The sequence below is a fragment of the Argiope bruennichi genome, chromosome X2 (assembly GCF_947563725.1).
Source record: "Argiope bruennichi chromosome X2, qqArgBrue1.1, whole genome shotgun sequence".
Classification (NCBI taxonomy): Eukaryota; Metazoa; Arthropoda; class Arachnida; order Araneae; family Araneidae; genus Argiope; species Argiope bruennichi.
The window spans coordinates 92,746,949-92,774,630 of NC_079163.1; the positions used below are offsets into that span (position 1 = coordinate 92,746,949).

General features: G+C 28.4%; 1 protein-coding gene across 6 annotated transcripts in view; it reads right to left on the reverse strand.

Moving 5' to 3' along the window:
• Nucleotides 1-27,682, reverse strand: part of LOC129960309 (NGFI-A-binding protein 1-like) — a 281,783-nt gene that overhangs the window by 60,488 nt on the left and 193,613 nt on the right. For all 6 annotated transcript variants that reach the window (XM_056073650.1, XM_056073649.1, XM_056073647.1 and 3 more), the window contains exon 2: nucleotides 15,318-15,419. In XM_056073650.1, the coding sequence (XP_055929625.1) occupies nucleotides 15,318-15,414 (97 nt within the window). In that variant the 5' untranslated portion in view covers nucleotides 15,415-15,419. The remainder of the gene's footprint in view (nucleotides 1-15,317; nucleotides 15,420-27,682) is intronic.

The window sequence follows — 27,682 nt, forward strand, 5'->3', positions numbered from 1 at the left end:
TGATTGATCACTGCAAAACAGATTTCTTTGAAAAACCATTCTTTTTCTACGAACGAGTAATTAGAATTCAGTAAAATGAAAATCGAACCAATTCCCTTGAATGTGAAGAATCTCCAAAAGGAAAAGAAGTAAAAAATTCGAAAAAGTTTGAAGCGTGCATTTTCACGCAATTTATTTCATTCTGAATCCTCACGGCATTACAAAAAGAAAGGAAAACAGTGCACAGCACAAACAGTGGGTAAAATAAGAATTACTTGAAATCGAGTTTGGTGCTTTTGGGGAAAGAATAAAATAGATTGCTGGAAAAAGATTGAACACTATCTGTTGATAGATACAAAAGTACATTAGATTATTGTTTAAAATTTCTCATAGTGAGCAATAGTGAATCGAGATACGATATCACAACGAAAGAAGAGCAGAATAACAACAAGGAGAAAAGAAGAGAATTTCAAATTATTTATTCAAACTCAAAACGAATGAAATCACATTTCGAAACAACGTCTAAGAATGTTTTGAATTTCTATTACTATGTTGATCATATCCACCTTAAATTGAAATTGCTAACTTTTTTGAAAAATGTGATAGATAAAAATAGCTGATTCTATTTTTTAAAAAAAGATTTAGCAATGGAAAAGATTACAATTCGTATCCTTGAGTTGTTATATTAATCATTTCTCATTTTTTCTTCCGGCATTATAAACATGGTATGCATAAATAAAAAAACACATCGATTTAAAACCTAGATGGCAGTAATAAAGAGTGACAAAATCCGTACCGTTAAATTTTACCGTACAAAATAAATAAATAAATAAAATTTAAAAAAAATTGCAAATGTAGAAATGTTTAAATCTAGACAATACTCTACATCTGAGGATTTAATAATAAACCAGTATATTAATACACTAGGACATCTTAAATCCAATGATTAGAAGTTTAATACACTGGGACATCTTAAATACAATGATTAGAAGTTTAATACACTAGGACATCTTAAATCCAATGGTTAGAAATTTAATACACTAGAACATCTTAAATTCAATGGTTAGAAGTTTAATTTCTCTTGAAAACTTTTTGCTACATCGGACACATTCTAAATAAAGTAGGTACTATAAAAATGCTGAAAAAAATATCACATTTGAAAACCAAATATATATATGCAGAAAGTCTAAAAAATGCGACTGTTATTATATTTGAAAAAATGAAATTAATATAAAAAATTCACCAAGTTGCGTCAATCTAACAGTATCTTACATACAAACCATTATTTTCCCTTTCTCTCTGATAAATCTGCAAGGCAGTGTAATTCTACTTACAACTACTTCAACAAATTTAACTAATACTAAATCGAAACAAAAATTTGTTGATTTTCTGTGAATATATGAGGGGTTTCCCTTCTAAGTAGAAACTATGAATACAAGAAAAACAATTAGGGAAAAAAAAATCACACGAACGTATCTGAACAGATTGCTTGGAAAAAAGATTGGAATATGCTAATACGAAAAAAAAAAAAAAAAAAGCCAGCAATTTATTTATTTTTATGGATAGATTCTGTTGCTATAGATATGACGAAAATTTAAAACAAAAACGAAGTGAAATTAAAAAAATCCAAAAAAATTTAACTAAACAGATATACTTGATAATAGTTAGTTGCCCTTTTTTCTTAGGAGAATAAAACCGCCAGTGATATAAAAAAAAACCCAGTAATTTAATCTTATTCCACTTTATATCAAAGAAAGACATAAAATGGTTTATGCTTGAATGCTTTTCAAGTAGAAGAAAAAGAAAAATAACAGAAAAACGTTTTTCAAGCTCACATAAAACCACTGAAGAATGTTACGAGCACATTCTGAAGGTTATAAAAATAGATCGAGGCAATGAATATTGTTTCTAAAATTGGAAACAAAATTCATCATTTTTAAGAATTAAATAAATTCAAACGACTATTTCTGTACATATATAAATAAAAGTCTATTTCATCTGGTGATTGATATTAAATACAGGAGATATAATTGTACTTGGCATTATTCATATTTAGAGTTGCAAAAAATCTTAATTAAGTTGTTGATAGTATACGACTCAGTGTTTAAGGTCTTTTTGAAGAATATTTAGTAACCAAAAAGAAACTTTTCTGCCATTTTTTTTCAACCATCGCTATTTTTTTCACCCTACTCTATTTCATTAACATCACCGTTAAAGTTACCGACAAGTAAATAAAATGTTGAGGTGAAAGTGTTAAAAAAATAACGCATTCCAAAATCGATTTTTAGGGAATAAAATAAAAAGGAGCTAAGGTCAAAAACTTTTACGATTCCTAACTTGATTCCTTCGTCAACCCCACATAAGAAAGACATTGGGGAGTTGAAGAAGAATAAGAAAGTGAAGTGAAGAAGTTCCCCAAGAAGAAAAGGAGTGAGTTCCCAAAAGCTATGGGTTCAAAGTTCTTTTTCCCAATCAGTTCGAAGACCCCGCTCAACTCTTTTTTGAGTGGAAAGTTTTTGTGCCGCCCCTTCCGGAAGCGCACTTTGGGAACAGGTCCATCCCTTAGAAAGCCCCCCGGGTGTGTGGGAACGTCAGGAGCAGTGCAATCTTTTGAAAAAGGGGCCTTAACCCTTCCAAAGACATCGCCCTGCATCGACTTTTGCACATGAAAATTGAAAGGGGTGATAGGGAAAAAAAAAAAGGTTGGAAATTTGCAGAGAAGCTCAGAAATCGGTCGTTCCTGCTTTTTCGAAAAGCTAACGAACTCAGGGCAGAACATGTTCACTCATGGGTGATAGTAAGATTTGATAAATATGGGTAATTTTTTTAAATGTGATAAAGGTTTTTTTTCCCTTTAAAAATAGTTGCAAATTGTAAAGCAAGCTTAATCAATAATTTATTCTAATTAATTATGGACAACTCAGTTGCTTTATTTCTCATTGAAGGTTTAGAGAGATAATGTAGAAATGTGGAATTCAAAAATTCATCAAAAGTTTATCGAAATTCAGGAAAATAAATGTATTTTTCAAGGTATTAAGAAATGTTCTTAATATATTAGTTTAATTATCCGTATTCTGGAAATATGCATTTTCTTTTCAAATCAGAAAAGAATCCAATAAAAGATGAATAATGGACAAACAAAAGAAATTCTTTTATGGAAACAACATAAAGTAGCACAACAGTTTGATCTGTAGAATGAGAAGAGATGGTGGAAATGAAAAAAAAAAAAAAAAAAAAAAACATTAACTAGCACTAGTATTGCTAGTAATGCCTACAATGTTCTTTTAAAAAAATCAAAATTTTCGAAAATTTTCTTTAGGAAACTATAATGGATTCAATTTTCATTTACAAATAAAGTATATTGCTTGTCTTCGAAAGAAAAAGACAAGGAGTTTGTTCAATCAAAAACAAATGCCAACTGCTTTTACTAAACAGATTTCACTGATATATGTGATAATGTATCATAATTTATATTACTGAATCTATGGTTTCAGAGCAATATCTATCTATTTATCTCTCTCTCTCTCTCTCTCTCTCTCTCTCTCTCTATATATATATATATATATATATATATATATATATATATATATATATATATATACAAAAATTACTAGGATATTCATTTTACGATTATTTATTAGTACTTCTATTTTTTTTATTTCGATTCTACATCTTATTTATAAGTTCACTGCTGATTTCATTATTTTAATATAAGGAAATATTAATAAAAAGAAATTTGCAAACGTTAAAGCAACTATTCATTCGTTTTAAAATAACATTCACACACTCAGATTCAAATAAAAGAAAAAGAAAAAAAAATCCACCCCTCCTAAATTTAAAACATTATAAAGGTTTCCTTTATGCAGAAGCCGTATTTTTCTGTATTAGAGTTTTGATGATAAAAGAAAGTCATTATTTTGATAAGTTCAATAAAAAAGTTCCGTTCCCACGATCCGTCGTAGCGTTTCAAGTGTCGCTCTATGTTGAGTGAGTGCTCATTAAGCAAATGTAGACCTTTATCGAGCGTTACATTGTAAATATATGTCGTGAGGAAGTATTTAGGTTAATGAAAGAATATCTATCAACTATTTCATTCCACGCGAGAAAAGGAAGTTGTTGATCCCTCCCTCTCCAAGCGATCGTCCAATCCATCATCATTGTGTCTTAACCTAGCCATTCACACATTACGAGTGGCAATCACTCCAATAAACAAAAACTTTGCACGCATACATATGACAGTCGTAAAGTCGAATTTTAGCTTCAAAATTATCTTTCTGACTGTTATTGGCCAATTTTATTAGTTATTTATTTACATTTTTAAAAGTCAATAGATTACGAAATGTTAGAAATTGCCTTGCGAGAATTTCCCATTCTTTTTTGTATTCGTTGAATATTTAGAGAAAGAAATGTGTTTTAGAAATTAAATAAAATCACGCCATTGGTTAAGTCACGTTATTACGATACGTTGCTTTGTTTGTTCATTCTGTTCCATAGCTAATTATTTGTTAAATCAATTCAATGCCAATGAGTTTTCATTTTGTTATGCAACTTTCAAGGATGTTTTGGAAAAATAAATTTATTTAGAAGGCTTTGTTAATCAAGTTATATAGAATTTTTTTAGTTCTATAACGTAATTAATCTATAGCAGTTTTGATTAAAACACTTATTTTCGTTTCTTTATCAAATACGAGAAATTTCTGTGTCTACGCCTTATGATTATGATTATTATTATTATTATTTTTTAGTTTTTAGAAACGACACCAAATGTGTCATGAAAAAAGCTGATAAATATATTTTTTTTTTTTTTTAAAGTAACGACACCAAATACGTCATGAAAAAACGCTTATAAATATGGCATAACTGATATTTCAATTGCGATCTCACTTTTTTGCCTTTTAAATCATTCAATTTTCAATTTCAATTTCAAACAAAGATTATTTTCTCCTACTTCTTGTGAACAATTTCCTATTCTTACTAAGAAGACCATACTAAAGGATAAAAATGAATATATATATATATTGAAGAAATCATGATGATGAGGTAAATTAATTTAAACCAAGATTAACAGAAATTGAAAATATAATTGATTTTGAAATGAAATTATAAATACAGTCCAACACGATTAGCAAAATTTTTATAGAAATTTTTTACTCATTTCCCATTCATAGAAAATAATACATTAGGATAATGCTGACAAAGGTTTTAATTTTTATTTCCATATTTATTTTTCAGCAAAAAAATTATATTACCTTGAATGAATGCGTAAAGAAATTATGTTAAATAAAATTTCTCACAGAAACAAAAGTTGCATTTTCCTTAAAACATACTTAAATTTTCTAAATTTATCCCGATTTAATTTAAATTGCAAAAAATAAACAAAACAATAAATGCAACAACATTTTTTTGAAGGGGCGATTCTGAGAAAAATATCGAAGTTTTCATCAAAAGAAATTTAGCTATAAATACGATGAAATATGAACAAGATATTGAACCAAACAAAATTATTCTGTTCATATACAGATTTAATTAATTTTCAAGTTACTTATTTTGATGACAACAACAACCTATTTTAACTGTATTTGCACGCGCATATCCACTTTAAAAAAAAATTTCAGTGTGAATACTTTATTCACATCATCCCTTTAAGACGTTGAGAATTTATCAGAAGTTGGCATTCATTACACTTAAAAAAAATTAACCCTTTTAACCCGTTACAGAAAATATGACATCAATCAATCGTATCACAAATGTATACCACGCCTCAATTATGAGAAAAATCATGGCGTTTCTGGGCTTACTCCTGTGAAAACAGTCTTCTATAGTATTTTGTTCGTGAATTTCTTTGCAGGACGTAATCTCTTTTAGTTAAATTGAATCCAAAACAAGCTCTCCGTTTTTGGAACCAAGAAGAAAAAGCAAAAACTAAACACTCAATTGTTTTAACTGTTCGTTTTCTCCTAGCTCTCAACCCTCCCCCCTCTAAGTCCATGATTAATTCCCAAACGAGAAGAAAATAATGAGGTGGCATTAGGAATGCGAACGAAGGCCCAGAAATTTAAAGACGGCAGTTAAGAAGGTTCTCCATTCAGATCACGTTACTTTAAAATGGTTCAAAATATGTTAATTTACACTTTCCACATAAAATAACTATCCATTTACGACCATCGATTTTGAAAATCAACGAGGGAATAAAGGTTAATACTATTTTTATTTTTTAGGCAAGTATCATATGGAAAATTCACAAATATACTCGTTTAAAAAAGGGTTTTAAAAAAGCGAAAATAAAATCATAATGTTTTTCTTCGGGCCTATCTTTTTTTAGGGAGGAAGGGTTGAAGATGAAGAAAGTGACACTCAAATCAGGTGACTCGAAAAATGTTACATAGGATTATGCGCCGTTTTTTCACATGTGTACTTTGGCGCTTGGCCAAACTACAGGATGGCTTATCTCCCGGCAGTTCAAACCTAGATAGGAAGCGATTGTACACATCTAAAAAATGTAACAAAGAGGAGTTTTTGTAACTAAAGCTTTTTCCACAGAATTTCGATCAAGTGAACTCTTTGAAATAATTTTCGTTGAAACAAGCGATTCAAAATCCGATTAAAACTGAAAAGCCTAGAAAAGGAAGTTCAGCTCATATCTGTAAAAAAAAATAATAATAACAAACTTTTGCATTTGAAAAGGAAGTGTTTCAAACATTTTTGGAATAGGACCCTTTTGAAATTTTTAGTTAGAAAATATCGCTTCAAGACAGTAATTCTTATATTTTTTATTATTATTTTCTTTTTTACATCTGCACTCTTTTAAGATGATTTCTGAACTAACAACCCTTTCTTTTTACAATCCTTCGTATTAATTGCATTTTTTTTTTGTTAAAGTATGATTTATTTTTAAATAGGAGTGATGAATAAAACTGCAACATTTTCTTTAAAAATACAACCATACAAAATGTTACAAAATCTAAAGAATACAAAACTAAATTTATCAGTACACCAAATGAAAAATTTGTACCCTTAGATCAGCATTGAGATCAAAAGGAAAATCACGATCCTAGAGTATCTGATCTTTTTTCATACTGATGGAAAGTTCTTTTTATTTTATTTATTATTTATTTATTTATTATTATTATTTACAGATAGAATTTCGAAATTTTAACTTCCTTGTTATATTTTCACAAGTAATTATTTTTAGTGCAGGGAGTTATTGTAAGCTCCATCAGTAGAAAATCTCTATTAGAAAAGAAAATTAAAGTGAAAGAAGGAATTTAAAAAATGGAATGTCCATGCAGAACTTTTTTTTTTAAATTTATGATATACAATCAGTCACTGCTTAAAATATCACAATGTTTCACATAATGTATCTGTAAATAATTTTTGTTTTACTCATTGCTTTTATCTAGTATTTTTAATACTACTTTTTACTCGATATACTCGATGCCATTCTACTTTTAGTTCTGCATTATCATCCTATCGTTGATCATTTTGAAACTTTTGTAGATTAAGAATTACTACTTATACTTGTATTTCAGAGATATGATTGTGTTATTAATCTTAAACCCTGTCAAGTTTCATTTGATTTATAAACAGATGCAGAAGCTCGCATTTAAACATCTATACATTTTGGAAGCTAAGCCTAAAATATTTTTCTTCTGACAGACATAATCATCTTCCTATCCCTTACTCGAATTCAAGATTTTATACTTTTTCCTACATCTCTTCTTTTTTTAATTTTTTCTCCATCTCATATTTTTTATTTTTCTCCATCTCTTCTTTTTTTATTTCTTCGGTGCTTTCACTAAAGAAATAAATGTAATGCAAACCAAAGCTCATATGTATAGTTTGTCAAAGCACAGTATGATTTGAAGGAGCAATGCCCCGCTTACAGAACATTGGCATCAACTGTAGATTGTCGAACAATAACTTTATTTCTATATTTAAAAAAAAGTTCTAATGGGTCAAAATACTTCAGAAATAAGAAGAGATATCTGCAGAGACAAACACAAATTAGAGGGCGTGCGGAATGATGAATCAAAATAAAAGAAAGCTAGACAAAACAACTGGATACACAAGGAAAGTAATTTTATACAAATCATACCCTGAACACTTTTTTTTTCATTGACTTTTATTTGGTGTTCTATAATAAGATAGGACGGTTAAATTATATAAATGAGAAATTTTAAAATAAATATTTGTCCAAAAAACTAATTAAAAAAATTAATTCGGAAATTTTAGCATTCATGCTGTCAAATATATCAGTTCAAATATAATTTGAATGACGCTCATTTTAAATCGAGGTTAAGGTTTCGATTACGTTCAAGAATATATACTTATCTAGCGAGGGAAAGTGCATAACAGCATCTTATTTCGTCATATTAAAACGTTTAGATAATGTGTCGTAAAGAAAAAAAATAAGTATTTGCTTATAAATAGAATGTATATTTTTTTCTACAATGCAAATGTGTGTTAGCGCATTAAGCCTTAAAAGATCTGTTTATTAAAGTTATATGTTTTAGAATATTAATTTATTTAAAGATAAATAACAAGAACAACTGAAAATCTCAATAAATTTAGAAGGTATAAGCATGCTATTAAAAAGTTATCAAATTAGAAAAATTTTAAAAATAAAGGATAATGAAATAACACACCATTAAGTGTGTAATATAAAAAAACAAGTGCTAATTCCAGTAAGATGAATTTTTGATAATATGCTGTAGGGTAAAGATTTCCATACTGAATTGTATAACGATCGAAGTAAGTCAACTTCTAACCTCATAACTATAATGTTAAGGAAAAGAAAATGAGTTAACATATTTTATAAAAAGTTGTAAGTCCAAAAATTTAGACCAATTATCACAATAGAGTGGATAAGGATTCAAATTTCTTGACAATTTAACATTAAGAAATTCCCTTTTTTCAAATAAATCTTTTTCGATGTTTGCATACAAATTTAGAAGAACTAGAGTGGTGGATCATTGATCCTAAAGAAAGAGTCATATTAAATCATGCATAAATGCAAACCAATTCACTACATTTTAGCCCATTTTGTTCAAAACTAAATTAAATTACACTTAATTTTTTTAATAAATCCATGCCATAACGACAGGAAATAATACAGCTAATAAATAATACGACAGGAAATAATACAGCTAATAACTAATACAACCGTAATAAATAATTAGTCTGCATTTTAAGAGTTGTCCGTTAAATTTCTCTTCTGTTTGTAATTTTCTATCGATCCCTTAACTTTCAAAACTATAATTCCGAATCATTAAAAATGGCAAGTTGGAAGCTCATAAAAATGAACGCAGGAAAGGTTACTAGAAAATAAAGAAAATACAGATAAAAAATTAATTAGTTGCTCAGTAATGAAATATACAATGAATAAATCTTTAAAAATTTTTTTATTAAAATGTGTTTTGAAATTTTGCAGACAGCTTTTTCCGTCTGCTTCAAAGAAAGCAAGGAAAAGCGATGACTTTTAGCTGTCTATCATCAAGAAAGATCATGATTATGTATTAGATAAAATTTCTCAAAACTGTTTAAATTCAGCTGCATTTAAAATTCAATATATGCAGAATGTAGCTGTCATGACTGTGATTTAAAATATGGTACTCAAAATGCATATCAATTTTTAGTAGTCTCCTATTGCGGAATCTTTGATATAAACATGCAGGCATTTTTATAAATTATTTAATAGTCCTAAAAGAAATAATACCAACATTATTTATATTACCAGCAAAAGATTTTTTAACAGCCAAAAATGCACATTTTATTTCTTTTTTATTTCCTTAAATTAATTCCTCTAGTCATTTTGTCACTACAGCCAATCCTGCTATGTGAATGCAAAAATGTGCACTAAGATTTAAATAAATTATTTGTAACTAAGTTTCCCATGGACATAACTAGGTACTCGAGAATAGAGGAACGATTAATTAATTAATTATTATTTTTATTATTATTTACCTCTTTATTATTTCTTCCAATTTTAAATAACTTTTTCTAATCATGGTTAATGTTTTGTAATTTACAAAGGAGTTACATAAATTTTGATGGAATCAAAATTTTTGTGATAAATTTTTCTTTGATGTGTGCTTATTATATATTAGTTTTGAATCCTGTTTAATTCTGCTCGTTAAAAAGAATAAAATATTTTTGAAGCTTGTTGATGCCATAAAAAGAACAAAAGGAAACATAAGAGACATAATTAATTAAAATGTTTATTAATAAATTAATCAGTATACTTTATTCTTAATTTGCATTTCAAAAATCTAACTTTGAAGGGGGGAAAATAAATTGTTTTATCGATGTTAATTTTTTGAGTTTGGTTTTACCTTTTTTATTTAATTTTAAATGAGCTTCATTTCTAATTATAAAAATAATTTCTTAATTGAAAAGTGAAAATATTAATATTGTTAGCGAAATTTAATCTTTCAGTTTTTTAAAAAAATAAAATCCCAAGCATAAAAGAATAGGTATATTTATCCCTCTTTTCTCAGAGGCCCTCTAAACCTCTGTAATAGTTACAGTCCCGAATTTCCCCTTTCTTCTAAGACAACATATTTTATAGCCAACAAGAGTCTCCTAAATGTTTTAACGATATAGCTGATGAAAATATAATGAATCAAACGCTACATCTAAATATCCTACTGGGTAAAACACTGATGTTTTTCTAGGACCTGTGCTAGAAACTGAATAACAATTGCCAATTTTTGTTATCATTTCTTAGCAAGTAATTGCAAGTGTTGCATGAACTATGCAAAAAGAAGTTTTTAAAGTAACATTTCTATACATGGCCGTTAGTGTCTACTTAGAAGTAGATACTAACGGCCATGTATTGTAAATGTTATTGGAAAAAGGAATGTACATCCATTTACAAAACGATAAAAAAGTAGACTTTTTCTTTCTTTATCGTCGCTGAAAATTAAGATGGTGAATATGAAGTTAATTAGGCGAGATAAGATGTAAAATAAATCTGACAAATTAAAGCCGAATTTATTAAAAACCTTTTCATGATACTAAATTTTATGAAGATGGAGCACACGTGCTCATGAAAATTCGAACCCATAGTATAATTAAAAACAAAATTCCAATCACGCCACATAGATAGTCTATGAATTACCTGCACATAGGAAATGATCCAAAAGACACGTATTCTTTTTCATCTACCTTTACAATAAGAAAAATTTAAGTTGCAATTCACGATTTAAGAAAAAGAAACCTTCTAATCAAATATCGACACATGTGTTTGAGTTCGAGTCATAACATTTTATATTGAAGATGTGGAATGCCTGTTTTCCATTTTCTTGGATAAATTTCCTCAAAAGAATTTAAAATAAATCGCTGTGTAGAATTACAAGTCATATAAGACTATTTGCACAAATGAGTCTTTGAATAAACACTTTGGTTTTGAAGCATGATTAAATATCAGAGAACTTAATACAGGTTTAAAGCGTCTTTTCAATTCTTTTTTATATGTTTTTTTTTCTTACACTCAGGAATCTTATTTATTATTTTTGCTAAAAGTTTTGTTTCCTTTTCATAATATAAAATTTATGCCAGATTATTATTTCAGCCTATCATTTTGGAAATGAAAAAAATTATTTGGAGGAAATAAAAAAAGATTATTACAACAGTAACTCCCATATTTGTTTAAATCATTCTTATGTAAAGAAACTGTTGTTTTAGTAGTTGAAATTATTAGCAATAAAATAGCGAAAAAAATAAGGAAACTCTTAACATTGTCTACTTTTAATGTGAATTGTAAGTTGAGAGCTAAAATGTAAAAGATTATAGCGTAGAATACATACAATTATATGTTTTGAATTAATAAATGTCTCACAAAAAAAAAAAAAAAGAGAATTATTGTTTTCTATAAAAATAAATATTTGATTTCAATAGCATTCTATTGAACCTACTAAACTGTTTACAGAAGATAAGATTGAATCTACAAAACTGTTGAAATAACATTGAATCTATTAAATAACATGAATTTATTTTCGAGTACGAAAGATCTGCACGAATTTTTCTTGTGGAGAAAGATACCCACGGAATATAAAAATATATTTTGATATAAAAATTCTGGAGTTCCTTTTTGTTTAAAGAATAATTTCAAAATTCTTCCATAACAAAATCAAAGAATTTATATTTGGGCTGCATTTTAGAATTTCTTTAAAAAAAAACCCTCTTTCGAATGCTGCTAATTAATGACTGCGATATTTACTGCACATAATTGTGTTTTCATATTTCAAAGATTAAATTGGGCCTAACATTCTTCTGAACTTTTAATAAAGAACTACAGTCGATCAAATTTATTCTGTACTTACTCAAAATCTCATAACTTCAGATATTTAAAATAATGGAAAGGAAAAAACGAGAAAAGGAAGATAAGCAATGAGGAATCAAACCTACTTACTCGATTTCAAAACTCTTCAACTAGATATAATATATAAAGGAATTTAATGGAATGGCAATGTTTTTTATCAAGGAGATCATTGTAACGCAAACCAAAATTCATCTATAAAGTTTGTCAAAGCATAGGATGATTCATACGAATTTTTAATAAGGAAGCATAGCCGGTCATGTTTATTCCATACTTACGCAAAATCCCATAAATTTAGATATTTTTATTAATGAATATAAAAGGAAGATAAGCAATGATGAATCAGACATTTTCATTCGCTTATAAGACACTTCTGCTTAACATGCATATAACGAAATTTGCGGTATCTGACACTATAGATGATCTTAGCTGCATTCAAGTCTTGAATATAGATAATCATGTATTTGAAAACACACACACACACACATAAAAATGCCAATAAATCAAAAGTATCTCTACACTCAATTAGATCCATTCGGATAGATTTTAATATGCGATAGAAATTAACGATGACTATGGATTTCAGTCACTTGCTCCACTTTTACATCAGTATTGATATCATTTAACAGATGCTCCAATGAAAGTCTTTGGATTCGTTCAATCACAACTAGCATTTCCAGTACTAAGCCAAAACAACTGATTCTTAAAAAAAAAAAAAAAAAAAAAAAAAAAAAACTTTTTTCCTTAATGAGATATTTATGACTAATCAAAGTTTAATTTAACATTTTTCATTTAATAAGAACTTTCTGAATTTTCATACTGATCCCATATTGGCGAGGCATCCTTTAATGAGCTTCTAACTTCCTACTAGTTCCACTTCATTAGTTATAACGAAGCAACTTGAATGAAACATGCTAACGTACTGCCGACTGAAGAATTTCTAGAAAAACGCAAAAACTTCCTAGGAAACACTTCTTTTGGACGAATCATTAGTGTGTTTTATTACTAGCAAACACTTCTACAACACGAATCATCTGTGCAAATGAATTTACATTCAGCAGAATCCATGATAAAATATCCATACAATTAAATTCGCTATCAACAAACAGAAGTTTTTTTTTTTCAAGAATGGACAGATTCCACATACAGTATATTCATATGCAGAAAAGGGCAAAAAAAGCTGTGAAGATGATCGTAAAAGAGATGAATCTAAGATTCAAGGCCATACAAAACCTGTATGAGAGAGCGGAAGTCAATTTCATTCAAATTTTCACAAGATGGCCGCATTTTCTCCACGCATTTGCATACAAGAGAGTGAACATTTTCAAGGAAGGATACAAAGACTGAGAAATAAAAGGAAAACAAGCATTCGAGAGAAAGACAGGGGAAAAAAACGAAAGAAAATATATTCTGAAAAAGCAAAAGAAAGGTGCAAACATTAGACGAGAGATCAGAAATATGAAAAGTTGATAGAAGGTCACACATTTTGGAATGTAGTTGTTCTGTTCTAAGAATTCATCGGAAAAGAAACAGAAAAAGTCTTCAGCAAAACATGACATTTCCAAGGCTGATTTTCAATTCTAAAATTCGAAGACCGATTACTATGCAGCTACAAGTAAAGCTTTAAAATTTTTAAGTAAACGATGATGCATGGATAAATTTATATCATAAAACAGAAAATAATTTATAAAACCATCATCAAAAACTAATCAACATCAATATTTACTTTGCAATTAAATACGATTGTGAAAAAAATGGTATTTTGATGTTTTTAATTACACGAAATTAAAGCATTTACCTCCCAATTTTGCTCTTATGAACAATTACATTTAAGAATTCGGTGCAATTATCCAACTTTGAGATAATAACTATGAGTTTAATTGATGTATTTCTTCTAAAGGTACAAAGAATACTGAAATATGTCAGAACTGAGAAAAAAGACTGATAGGAAAATATTGCACCAGGTATTTTAATTCAGGAAACACGGAAAAATGTCTAAAACATGATTAAAAAAATCTATTCACTAAATATATAATATTATGGGATTAAATGATACTTGCTCGTTTTTGAACAAAACAAAGGCATCTTATTTTAAACTAAAGAGGACATGGACAATTTTACCAAAGTGGCAAATATTTTTCTTTTTTATTTATTCATTTAACTATTTACGTTTCTGAAAAATTCATCGAGTTGAATTTTTATAGATTAAAATACTAAAACTGATACTGATCTTTATCTTAGACTACAAATTATATAAATCTGCTTTTAAATACAAGAACTTAAACAATAAATAGTTTTAACATAGCAAATAGGAATGTTTGCCAAAACTGACACACGCAGCACTACAAGAAAAACTATAAGCATTCGATGCTGAATTTTTCATCTTATTCTTTTTTAAATTATAAAATCAAGCATATTCATTAGTACTTCCAGCTTCCTTGAAAAAATTGTTTTAAAACAACATGTAAGGATTTCAGGAAGTTTTCATGCTCAGTGAATCTACATGATTCAACATGATTGCCAAATAGTATTAGTAATCATTATTTAAGTATGTTTTAAATTAGTTGTTTATACGGATGAAAGACAAAAACTTTCTCCAAGCGGCGCATGCAATTCAGATTTAAATGATTGGTTAATTTCTTTCAGCTCAGCTGCAGAATAAAAATTATTTTTGTCGAATGAAACCCAAGTTTGACATTTTAAAAAATGAGACTCCGAAAACAAAATGAAATAAAGAAATTACAGAGGCTCGGAATTATTATAAATTTTAGAAAGTTGCGATTGATTTGAGAGAGATTAATGAAGCTTGGGATTTTTAAGTGGCTCGTTTAGGAACAAATTCAGTTTTTCAGTTCTGTGATTTTCAGTTTGAATTCGGAGGCCAATTTTTTTTTTTTCTTTACCGATTTCAATCGCTAATCAATTACTGAAAAATGAGCCGCCTCGAGAAAAGGCAAAGAAGAGCGAAAAAGAAAATTAATGCCCATTGAGCAGAACAATAAATAATGCAGAAGTTTACCTTGACAAATGAAGGTGTCGTAATAAGCCAGTAGATTAGCTCTTTGGAGGACTCGATACAGTTGTAGTTCCGACTCATTCGTCGGTTGGGACGTCATGGCGACTGAAAAAGAAAAGAAAAACCAAATGTTATTGACAAATGAAAACGAAGTATAAAAATAATACAGAAAATGCATTCCGTAACACGCGCTCACAGAAAATTCTGAAAAGAAAACGATTTTTTTTTCTTTTCACATTTTAGCGCAAAACATCTGATCCAGTTTGGACACTTATACAAACATAATGACATATCGTATAAAAAGCCTGTTATGATTTTTGAAGGTTAACTTCAAAATTAGCAAAAGGTCATTAATCAAAAATTCTAACACTTTTTATTTAACTTTTTGTACAATTTAAATATTAATAAACTTTAAAATTCCATTATTACTATAACATCCAAAACAAGTAAATAACATTTAATTTTTTTAATTACAAAAAAAAAAAAAAAACTTAGATTTTTTTTTAAAATTCACATACCTTACCAATATCAAAATACATTTGATTTGATTTGCTGAAAAATATTCCTTCATATGTAAGCTCACATTTATATACATTAAGTATCAAGCACATATACTAGTAAAAGAAATTTTTTTACATGAAATACGTAAAATAAAAGCTATATTTGCTCCATTTTCATTGCTTTAAAACAAATACATTTGCGTCTTAATCTATTTAAATTAAAGTCAGAAAGCTGTTATAAAAAAATTCTCAAATTTTGTAAAAACAAAAAATTTTTCATTGAGAAAATTCAATTAAAAAAACTACAATGAAAGTATCCATATTATTTAACTAAAACGAATTAAAATTTATGCCAGACTTTTAATAACGTCTCACTATTCAAAAATTTCATTCCATATTTGTGCGATTTTATATGATTTAGTTATGCATTGTCCTGATCGAATTAAAATATTTAATACGGACTCGCATCTTCACAATCCAAAATTAAAAACTTTCGATGAATTTGTATTCAGAGAAAAGAAATAAAATAAAAAAGATTAAAGATACAGTTGAATATTGTAGACAATTTACATTTACAGACGCACTTACTTATCCCCCCCCACACACACCGCTTTATTTCTCTTACGCAACAGCTGAAAAAATATAACACAAAATCATAATGTTTTAAATTTAAATAAAAATCTACGCTTTTTAAAATTTATGGCATCTGAATAAATAATATTTCTCGTCGCTATAATTATCAAGATGGTTTTTGATTTTTAAAACATGGGTCAAAAATGACAAATTAGGTTTTTCTGTGAAACGGTTACAAAATATGTCATTTATTTAACTTTTTTAATAGATTTTTATGGGTAGTAAAACATTTTAACTATTACCTCCAAATTCTAAATTTAAAGCACGTAATTGTCGGCATTAATAATAACTTTTTAACTATGTCATATCGCACTGAAATAATGTGAAAGCAAAAGTACCAGCTGTTGAAGTTATGCCATCTGCTGTTTTAAATGCAGACAGTGAAATGAATGTGCAAACTTACTTTTGACTTACGAATACTAATATGATTAAAAGAAATATAGGACACACATTTATTAAATTTTAAAGGAGAAATTTCCAGTAACTTGATTAATATTTTTTAAGCTATTTTACTTTGACCTTGGCATAGTAAATTTAACTGAAAAACAGCTATATAAAAACTAATTTTCAGCGGGAAAAATACCACGTAAAAACAAATTAGATTTGAGATTCCAAGATAAATAAACACATTACTTTCGAATGCAGGTCACAATACACATTTTTAATCAAAATGAAAACTTCATTTAATAGTTTAAAATAGTTGAATGTTGAAAACGTCTTGGTGTAGCTTAAATTTCTATTTTTTGTTATTGGAAATCAAAATTCATTAAAAAAAAGATTTTCCCACAGAGAATTAATCAAATGAAAAATATGCGATGATGTTTTAAATATCGAGATTGTTTAGAGGATTTTTTTTTTCCACCCACTAGGAAGTTATTTTGACAAACAACTAAAATTTTTCGTCGATTTGGAAACTTAATTCGATGTTTTAAAGTAGAAAAAAGTGTTGGCATGAATTTTTTAACGCGTGAGAAAATTTCAGCCTTTTGACGGGCATTTGTGGTTAATTTGAACGGTCGTCTTTAATAAGGCGTAGGGAAAATTCCACGTGAAAAGAGGTCTAATTTGTGAATAGCGTGTTAGAAGTAAACGTCGTGCGGCAGCTGCGTTCGTAACGCTTTTCTAAAAGATTCATTAAGTTTTCATTTTTCTTCCCCTAAGAGCACCCTTTGACAACTCCTATAAATGTGACAACTCCTTCACGCTAACAACAATAACCGCAAGATGAAGCTGATTCGGAGGTACTTTGTTTTTGCATGCAGCGCCATTTTTGCGAGCGCCGCGCTCTTTGTGACTAACTCTTCTCATCCAAAAAATACTGACATTTCACATTGTGCGTCAGACGCAAATTCATTTTCTCTAGTTCATAGAGTCTTGTTTTATGAACACCCAAGCCAATACTGAAAAAAAAAAAATCTTTTAAAGCAAAAACAGAAAAAAACTTTAAATAAAAGTGAATGCCTTTTCTGATATTGTAGGGGCTATTATTTTTCAAAACAAGTAATTTAATAGTAATGGCTAAATCTAATCTCACTTATTTCGACTTAATTTTTTCGCAAAATTTTTTTTGACGGTTCTCATTGCGTGGAAGTCAAAAATCATTTTCTCTAGTTCACAATCCTTTTACAATGCACTTCCAACTCGAGTTTAAGAACTATTTTAAAATAAAAAATGTTTTATTGTTATTATCCCGGTCAATACGCTTGGAAAAAAGTCAAATTAATAGTAATGATCTAACTTTAATTTCGCTGACTTTGCCTAGCTTTTCACATTCGAAAAATATTAATATTAAAAAAAAACCCACCTTTTCTGTTATAGTAGTGGCTATTATTGCTTAAAACAACTAATTTAATAGTAATGGTTAAATCTAATCTCACTTATTTCGATTTTTTTTTCGCAAAATTTTTTTTGACAGTTCCCATTGCGTGGAAGCCAAAAATCATTTTCTCTAGTTCACAATCCTTTTACTATGTACTTCCCACTCGAGTTTAAGAACTATTTTAAAATAAAAAAAGTTTTATTGGTATTATCACGGTAAATGCATTTTGAAAAAAGCCAAATTAATAGTAATGATCTGAGTTTAATCTCGCTGATTTTGCCTAGCTTTTCTCTTTCAAAGAATTTTTACATTAAAAATAAAACTTTTCTGTTATTGTAATGGTCAATATTTTTCAAAATAGGATTAATAGTAATGGTTCAGTCTAATCTCATTCATTTCGACTTTTTTTAGTAAAAAAATTTGTGGCAATTCTCATTGTATGGAGTCCACAAAATATTTGTCACTAGTTCACATATTTTGTCAATAAAATGTTTCTTTGTGAACCTCCAAATCAATTAAGAAAGATTACTGTTTGAAGACAAAAAAAAAAAAAAACTAGGTTATCATTATAACTACATTAAAAATTAGGTCTAAAAATTAAAACCATTTTAAAATGACAGTAGTAGCTGAAATTTTACCTCTCTCACTTGAGAACCTTTTTTTATGTCAAAAAAAAAAAAAAAAAATACTCCCAATTACTATGGTGAAAGACCGTAATCATTTTTTCTTCAATGGTATTCTTTTTGTATAAGTCCTCAAATTACAATACAAACGAATTGTAAAAATTAGCTTTATCATGATAATAAGTATTCTTTGACTCAAACAAATTAAAATTACAGTTAAAATTAAGTTACCTTATTACCCTACAGTTAAAAGAATGTAACTAGCACAACACATTATCAGTTCTCACTCTTAAACCAAATAAGAGAATTTTTTATCGTTATCGTTACCTTGACGTAGCATGTTTATTTGTAGTATCAGCATACTAAATCGCTGGTTATAGTACTTTTAGTATTTTGCAACGTTTATTTGTGTTCAGATGCTTATTCTTTACATGAACCAGAAAAAATAACTGTGAAAAACATTTATATTCTGCCCCCTAACCCTCAAAAAAAAACAACAAAAAAACAGGTTTACATTAAAAACCACTTTACTTCTTTTGTTATGAAAAAATGTGGGTTTTGCTCCACCTCTCACGAGGAAAATATTTTTCGTAACAAAAGTACTAACATCAGAAACTGCGTCAAAGGAGGAGAGAAAAAAAAAAAAAAAAAACGTGTAAAAGAGAATCATTACTTTTTTTTGTTATGGTATAAGAAAACATCTAAATATTTTTTACCGCGAAAGAATTTTGAGATAGTTAAAAATAAGAAAAAAGATATAAATAAAGCTTATTTAAATGCATAAAGATTCTTCTCATAAGTATAAATTATCAACTTAAATCAACTTTTAATTTTATATAAGAAATAAAAAATATAATTTTCCTACAATCTAGTTGACTGTTTACCTCTTCATATTACATAATTACCCTACGATGTAAAAAATGAACTTTCTATATACTTATATAATAATTCGAGGATAATCCTTTTATTTTATCTGCATGAATAATACTTTTATATATTTAAATAATCATTATTTCTTTCTTTCCAACAGTTATTGTTTATTTTTACATGTTTCATTAACTTTGTCGTAGTGTATTGCGATTCTAACAAAAATAGGAAAATCTATATAAAGTGAAAACTTTTTTAGTCCCCTCATCTTAACCTCATTGACTATAAAAATGTACTTCAGATAAAAATCATTGTGAGATGAGACAAAACATTATTTTCCCCACATCATACATAAATACAGATTATAATTATTTAACAGAAAATCATTTAATAAGGAAGTTAATCGATTGATGAATCATGTATTGTTATGAGAAAGCTTTCATTTTTTTTTTTTTTTTTTGCCATAAAATCTAAGATTTCAGTAAATACATTAAATACACAAGGGTAACTAGAAGCTAAATGAATGATAAGAAGTTTGATTAAACAATACACTATCCCTGAGTATCTTTTAAAAACTTCTGTCAGTGTGCGTCCTTTAAAAGACATCCTTTACGACAGTAGTCAACAGCGCCCCTAGCGAGAGAAATGGAAAGTAAACATAAGAAAATTGACCACAAACACGAGCTGGACGCCGATTATTCGGCTCCAGTCATACACATACACCGAATATTTAATAGAAAGGGGGGGGGGAGAACATCCAATGTCAGTGAATTTCTTGGTGGAGACTCATCAATACACGAACAAACACGACATGATTTTGAATATCAGAAACAGTTTATTTTCCACGAGCGGATGTGCAACGTCTGATGCTAACGTCTAAATGGATCATCATTTTTATTTATTTAGTGTTTTCATCATTTATTTATTCGTAATTTTTTTTTCCTCCTTCGTCCATTCCGCCGGAAAGACGCCATGTTTAATTATACCGACAAGCGTTCTTATGAAATATTCCCTTTATGCACATCCCCAGTAATTTGTTTGTCGCTCTATTTTTGCGCTTTCTTAGGCGGAACGCAAAGGGTTAAAAAAGGGGGGGGAGGAAAAAAAGGGGGAACCACGAAAGAGCGACAGAAAGAGAGAAAACGGTCGATAATTCGGGAGCGCTTCGTAAATGAAGGAGCAGGATTAGAATATACATGGCGAAAAAGGAGGGGGAAATAAAAAAGGAGAAAAAAGAAAGGGGGAGGAGGTTAAAAACGACGAGTCCATCGATCTACACGTGCGTGGTCATCGCGTTGCGCATTCGACCTCCCCCTCCCCCCCCCCCCGACACACACCTCTCTCCGCGACGTTCTTTTTGCTTTTTTATCACCTGCGATGAGAAGACCCGAAGAGAAGAAGAATAGGTTCGCTCCTCACTGGAGGAGGTGCAGCTAAACAGAACTCCTCCAAAGGAGCCAACTTCCATCAACCCTTTGCCTCCTGATTCTCTCACAAATGGCGAAGGCTAAAAGCGCGGCGCTCGCACGAAAAAAAAAAATTAAAAATAAAACAGAACAGTAATAACAAAGACAAAAAATTACGCGCGCGGGAAAAAAAAGGAACCCAAAATGCTGAGCAACGCGTACATAGCAACGTCACTGGGTGTGACGAATTGTGGCGCCATCTGGTGGGAGCGTTCGGCTACGCTTAACCCTTTCGGTCCTAATATCCAACTCCATGTGCTTGCTTGCTGTTAAGAGCTGGAACGAAAGGGTTAAGCGCACCATACTGGCTAATACACAAGGAAGAGCTAACTTAAAATGGAAATTTAAAAAAATGTATATGGAAACAGTTATGGTTTGATGCACTTTTATGATTTGTTTTTTTTTGTACGTGACCAAGAATGGTTGGTTCTAGGCAGGTGAAAAGTTTGAAGATAAGGAGAAAGGAGTGGAAAGTGGGAAGAGGGGTGGAGTAGAAAACAAATATTACGAGAGGGCGCTCTTCTACAACGAAACAACGCAAAAGCAGCAGCAGCAGCTTTTCGGCTGGATTCTTTGGCATCAGCTTTACAAATCGGGTTTCGAAACTTTTGTTCAAAACTTTTGGGAGGAAAAATTTTCTCCGAATGAAAAGCGAGAGCAGACTTATTAAAATTTTTAACTTCTAGGGAAAACTTTATTGTAAACAGACACGCTTCAAGAGACACTCAAAATTCGTATGTAAAGGGTTTTAATGAAAGGATGATAATAATAATTTTAAAAAAATACTGTTCTTAAAAACGTTAATAAGTTTTTTTTAATAAAGTGCAGGCAATTTATATGAATGTAAAAAAGTTTGCAGAAACATATTTCAAAATCTTTAAATTTTTAATCTTTAACAGTATAATAGTAAAACGAATAAAAAGAGTTCATTATAAGTGGAAAGAAGGGAGCAAGAGGATGCTGTTCTGATAAAGCCGTAAATGACTCGAATTTCAATCAAAAGAAATCAAATTTAGAATGATTTAAAGAAATAAAATTCATATTGAAAATATTCATTTTAAAGGGACAGATTTTTTTTTTTTTTTTTTTTAGAATTCAAAGGACAGATTACTGAATAAAAATTGACAGATTAATTTGAATTTATTTTTTGAAACTAAGCTTTATATTTTTACTCAGAAATTCAAGTACTGAAACCGCCACCAACTTGTTGTAATAAACTTTGTAATCAATTATTATTTTTCATGGAAACAAAGGCAGAAAACTAAAAAGAAAATCCAGTTAGATGAAACATAGGCTCTAAATTATTTATGCCAAAAGTAAACAAAAATAATTCAAAGGATCTTGCTGTATGTAAAGACAGAAAGAAAAAATATCCAAATTTTTTCGAAATCATACGTAACCTTTCTTATTTTTTACAGAACCTAAGAAGTTCAAAACAATAAAATTCTTGTTAACGTGCAACCTATTTTCAGTTATGCACTTATAACACAACTTTATTACTTAATATTTAAAAAAAAGAGGAATAAATAAAAATAATCTATTAAGGAATTACTTAAGTTTGTGCAGTATTCTTCATTTTCAGCATCAATACAATCGTGATTGTCTTTCAGATAATATATAGAAGGCAATTAAATTTTATTTCATTGAAACTCAATAGGTTAAAAATATAAGTCTTTCAGATATGATTCCAAAAAAATTTAGAAAAAAATTATAAACTTTCAGTCAAACGACAAACAAAGAATTTAAAGCGAACAAATATAAAGAAAGAAAAAAAAATATGATTCAAAATACGAGTCAAAATAAACAATCGAAAGAGCCAAAACAAATGCCAAAGAAAAAAAAATATATAAATAAGAATGTAAAAAGTCTAAACAATAATATACAAAATGATAATAGTAAGGAAAATTAATATCATTTTCAAAATCGTACTGCCAGAAAATTCCTCTTGAAATTAAAAATAAATAATAATAAATATTGCGCTGCAATAAAATTTACAATATCAAAATATATGCTTTTATATTTACTTTTAGGGCAGAGCACATTGTTTTCAATATAATTTTTTATAAGTTAAATGGATATTGCATTTATTTTAAAAATCCATCCATTGTTTCTGCTTCGAGCAACCCACAGAGTCTGAGGTCAATTTATTTACAGGAAAATTCAATCATTTTTTTTTCTTTAATGTTTTTTATACATTGTGTTTGTTTAAAATTATTGGATTTATGCATCAGACTTCAGAATTTGCCTCCAGGAATGTGAAATATTTTCATACTAACAGGAAGGATGGAATTTGCAAATACGCGGAATAATTTCCTGTAAAAACTTTTTTTTACACTGATTTTTTTCTTTCAGTAACGAAAATGAAAGATTCCATTCTCATATTTTTGTAAACATAATTAAAAAGGATGAAAATGGCCGCTGCCAGTTAATTCATCTCCAAAATGCGTCTTAGAAGGAGTTATTAAGAAGAAAACCAGTTTGCGAATCAAGTTAGGTCAACTGAAATAATCCAAAAAGGAAAAAAAAGATGTTTTTTAAAAAAAAGGACAAATTGTTCGCAGTGAAGCGCTGTGATAGAAAAATACTATATTGGATGATACCACAGATTCATTTTATTTTTACGCGAAGAATAAATTAATGTCTTAAAAGAGCTTACTAACAGAATAAAACCTATTCATTTCTCCTATATTTATTTTTTAATTTGATTGAATGTCATATCATGTAAGATTTTATTGTAAAAATGATAATAAGAAGAATCCCAGTGAAAAATATTAATCATTTAAAGTAAGAGATAATAGGCTTATTTATTAATGTGGATAATTAATAAATCTTAAAAACAAACAAAAAAGAAATAACAGACACATCTAAGAGAAAATTTATAATGAAGATGAAATGAAAAACACATTAAGAAACTGCTTTCAAGATATAACAGTAAAAAAATAAATAACAAAATAAAAGATAAATAAAAAAAATGCATGTAAATTGCTCGTTTTGAAGCAAACGGATTATTTCCAAAATAGATCAAAAAATAATTATTAAAATTTCTGACATTAGATTATAGAATATCGCTGTCATAGATCAGAAGTATGCTACGACCAAAAACTTCACTTTTCAGAAGAACTAAATGATCATTTCATTTTGTTCCAAACTTTTAAATCTATTTTTAAATCCATTCACTATCATTTACGAGATATCTCGTAGGAAACTGCAGTAAAATTAAGCGTTTATAAATTTTGCTGGCAGTGAATGGGTTAAAGCTCCTAAAACTTATTTTTATGTTTATGATACCCAGCTTTTTCATATAAGATGTTATATCTGAATTCTTATTAGAACTGTTTTTATTTATAGATATATTTGCATATAGATATGTTTTTTACATTTACAGAATAATTTCGATATTCTTACAAATTGCTTATTTGCTAAATATCGATATTAACATAGTTATCATCACCCAAAAATAATTATACATAATGTGCAAATCAAACTGAAAATTTTGGACTCAGCTTAGTTCTGATTGAAGCCGGTAAGTTATATAATGAAACATTTTTATGTTTTCTATCACTGTAGCAACAAACGCATCATTTGATGATTTTTCTAATCATAAATGGATTTATGTATCAAGTTTAAAATGCTGCTTTCTTTTAGATCAAATTCTGGATATAAATATTAATGGGGGGGGATCACTTCCATTTTTATTTCTTTATTTTCAGTTATTACATTTCAAAACAATTTATAAGGAAACAAAATTAAGAGGAAAGAACAGCTAAAAATATTTTTGTTATACAGATGACAATAATCAAAAATTCGCATTTCGTATTAAAACTAATAAGATAAGCTCAGCAATTTCTCACCGAAATACAAATATTTCACAAAGAAAGAATAGACAAAAAGGCTTTAAAAAAAGAATGTAATGCTTTTCTTTTTAAATTACACTCCATCGATTACTACCATCAATCGGAAAGATAATAATGAAAAACGATAACTTTAAAAAATCATCATTCTAGCAGGTACAGTAGTCATGTCAAAATTGTTAGAGAATCAACCGTATCTTTATACTCAATTTAGATGTCTATTATTCCATTCTGAAATTTTCTTAAAAATAGATTGGATAGTTTGAAATTCTTTAAAGCTTCCAATGTAATCTACGGTTGCTTTGAAATTGTCAAAGTGTTTCCGACATGTTAAAAAAATTTTTAGACGAGAGATATTAAATAAATTGTTAGATAGAAAAAAAAATATCACTAAAACTGTGCTTGTTAGAATAACTCCTTGTGTGTGGAAAAGTAAAATGGCTGTAACAAAGAAAAAATCAAATATTTTATAAATAAAAAGACAGAAAAGATTTTAAAAAAAGATACAAAAGAAATAATCCCAAACGAAATTATCCTTTTTTGAGAATAATCACTGGTAAAACTTGAATTTTAACTACATTGAATTTCTTCTTTTTAATCATCCAATTAAAATTACTTCAAATTTATCTCAGAAACGTACAATTTTTTAAAAAAGTTTCCGCTAACGATATTCATTTTTTTTCAGAAGTTGAGTTCTATTTTGTGTTGTCTAATTCAATAAAATTATTCAAAATTTCCAATTTATTAAGTATTTTTAGATTTTAACTATTCTAAGGTTCATCCCATAACTACAAGTTAAATACCAAAATAATAAAAAAAAATTTACATCACATCATATCAGCATAGTTTGAGAATATGAAAACCAAAATAAATAACGTTGAATATTTTAAAATAAAGTTCTACGATAAGCTTAAAGACCATAAATTTCAAAACTCAAGTCTCAAGAAAACAGATATTTTGAATTCCCAGACGGGTCTTTTACATGGACACTTTTTTAGTTCCCTGCATAAATTCTGCGATTAAGAATTTATGCCTACAGCTTAGGTTAAACCAGCTGAACTAGATGAAATAATTCAAAAAATATTTCAGAGAAAAGAAAACAAGTGTTGTTTCATAAAAATTAGCAAACCGCAGGGGGAAAGTTTTTAAAAATTTCTAGTATATATTCGCATTTTCTTATGTTTCTTTTTTCAGTATATGTAGAATAATTTATTTTATGCAAATTTTTCAGTAACATGAGTTTTTAAGACTGAGATTTATCCGACCAGCTATAAAGCTGTCTGTTTGATATAGATGAGAGCAATCTCATATAAAAAAAGCACATTCTAATACTACGGTATGCTTCTTGTTTTTTTTAATTTTTTCCCCTTTCAAATGAATAAAACAAATTTTGATTGTTAAGAAATTGATTTCATCTTATAAAAAATAATAATTGTTGTCGTCTCATCCTTCTTTCACTCTGCATTTCGTTTCATAATCTCAAAAAATATTTTTTTTTTAAAAAGAAGTATTGTCTGAGAAAAAATATACTGAATTACATATCGGGTGAAGTTACGATTAAAAAATCAAAACTGAAAACAAAGTTCAGCTAATAAAGCATTCGCATATATAAATACAAACTCGCAGCTGTATAAATGATTAAAAAACATGAGTCATTAGCTAGCAGGTGATTATAGAATTGAAAATTGTTATGAAAATAACATTTATTATTTCCATTCTGTTTTTCAAATGTTAAAAAAAATAATAATAAAAGAAATGTTAGAAAAAAATTATATTAATTCCACTTTTTTAAAGTTAACTGGGAACATTTTTATCATACCACGTCACGTAATCTTTCACAAGAAAATAGATGTTTTTATTGTATTTAATCGTTACTCACTAAAAATTACATAACTGTAAATTCATATCATAAAATATCGTCAGTATACAACTAAAAGTGACGAAGTCAAAAGAAAAGGAAAATGAACTGATGTTAACGTGTTGTTCTAAAATGTCATCACAGAAGAAGAAGAAAATAAATAATAATAATAAAATTTCGCATATCTATTTAACGTCATTACACAAATATGCTGAGCATATATTATGCACAACTTTTCGTGTTACAAAAATGGCATTTTAAAACAACAAGAACACATTGACTTTTTCGAGATTCCGTCAATTTTAAATGTATACGAATGATATGTTTTCATCTAAAACATAATTTTTCAGAAGATATAAGTTTAGCTGAAAAAAAAAATCCTTTTTTTCCTTTTTCCTGAGCTCTTTTAACCAGTGTAGATTTAAAGCTAATAACTAAAGAATAGTTCAGATGCTTTTATTGCATTAACTGTATTGGTCTAAAGTACATCTTATCCTTATCCAGAGACAAACTTGATATTTATTTTAAGAACTGACACTTTCCTAATGGCGGGATTAAGATCGTCTGTACAACAGCCATCTGGCGACGATTGAACAGCTTAAAGGATTTGTACAAATCAAATAAAAGCCATGAGAGGAATTCACTGAGAAAACAAAAGACAATTGTTTTCAACATTTCTTGGTAAACTTTCAACTTTTACTTGGTAAAAGTAAAATAATGACTTCAATAGCGAATAAAATAGAAAATAATA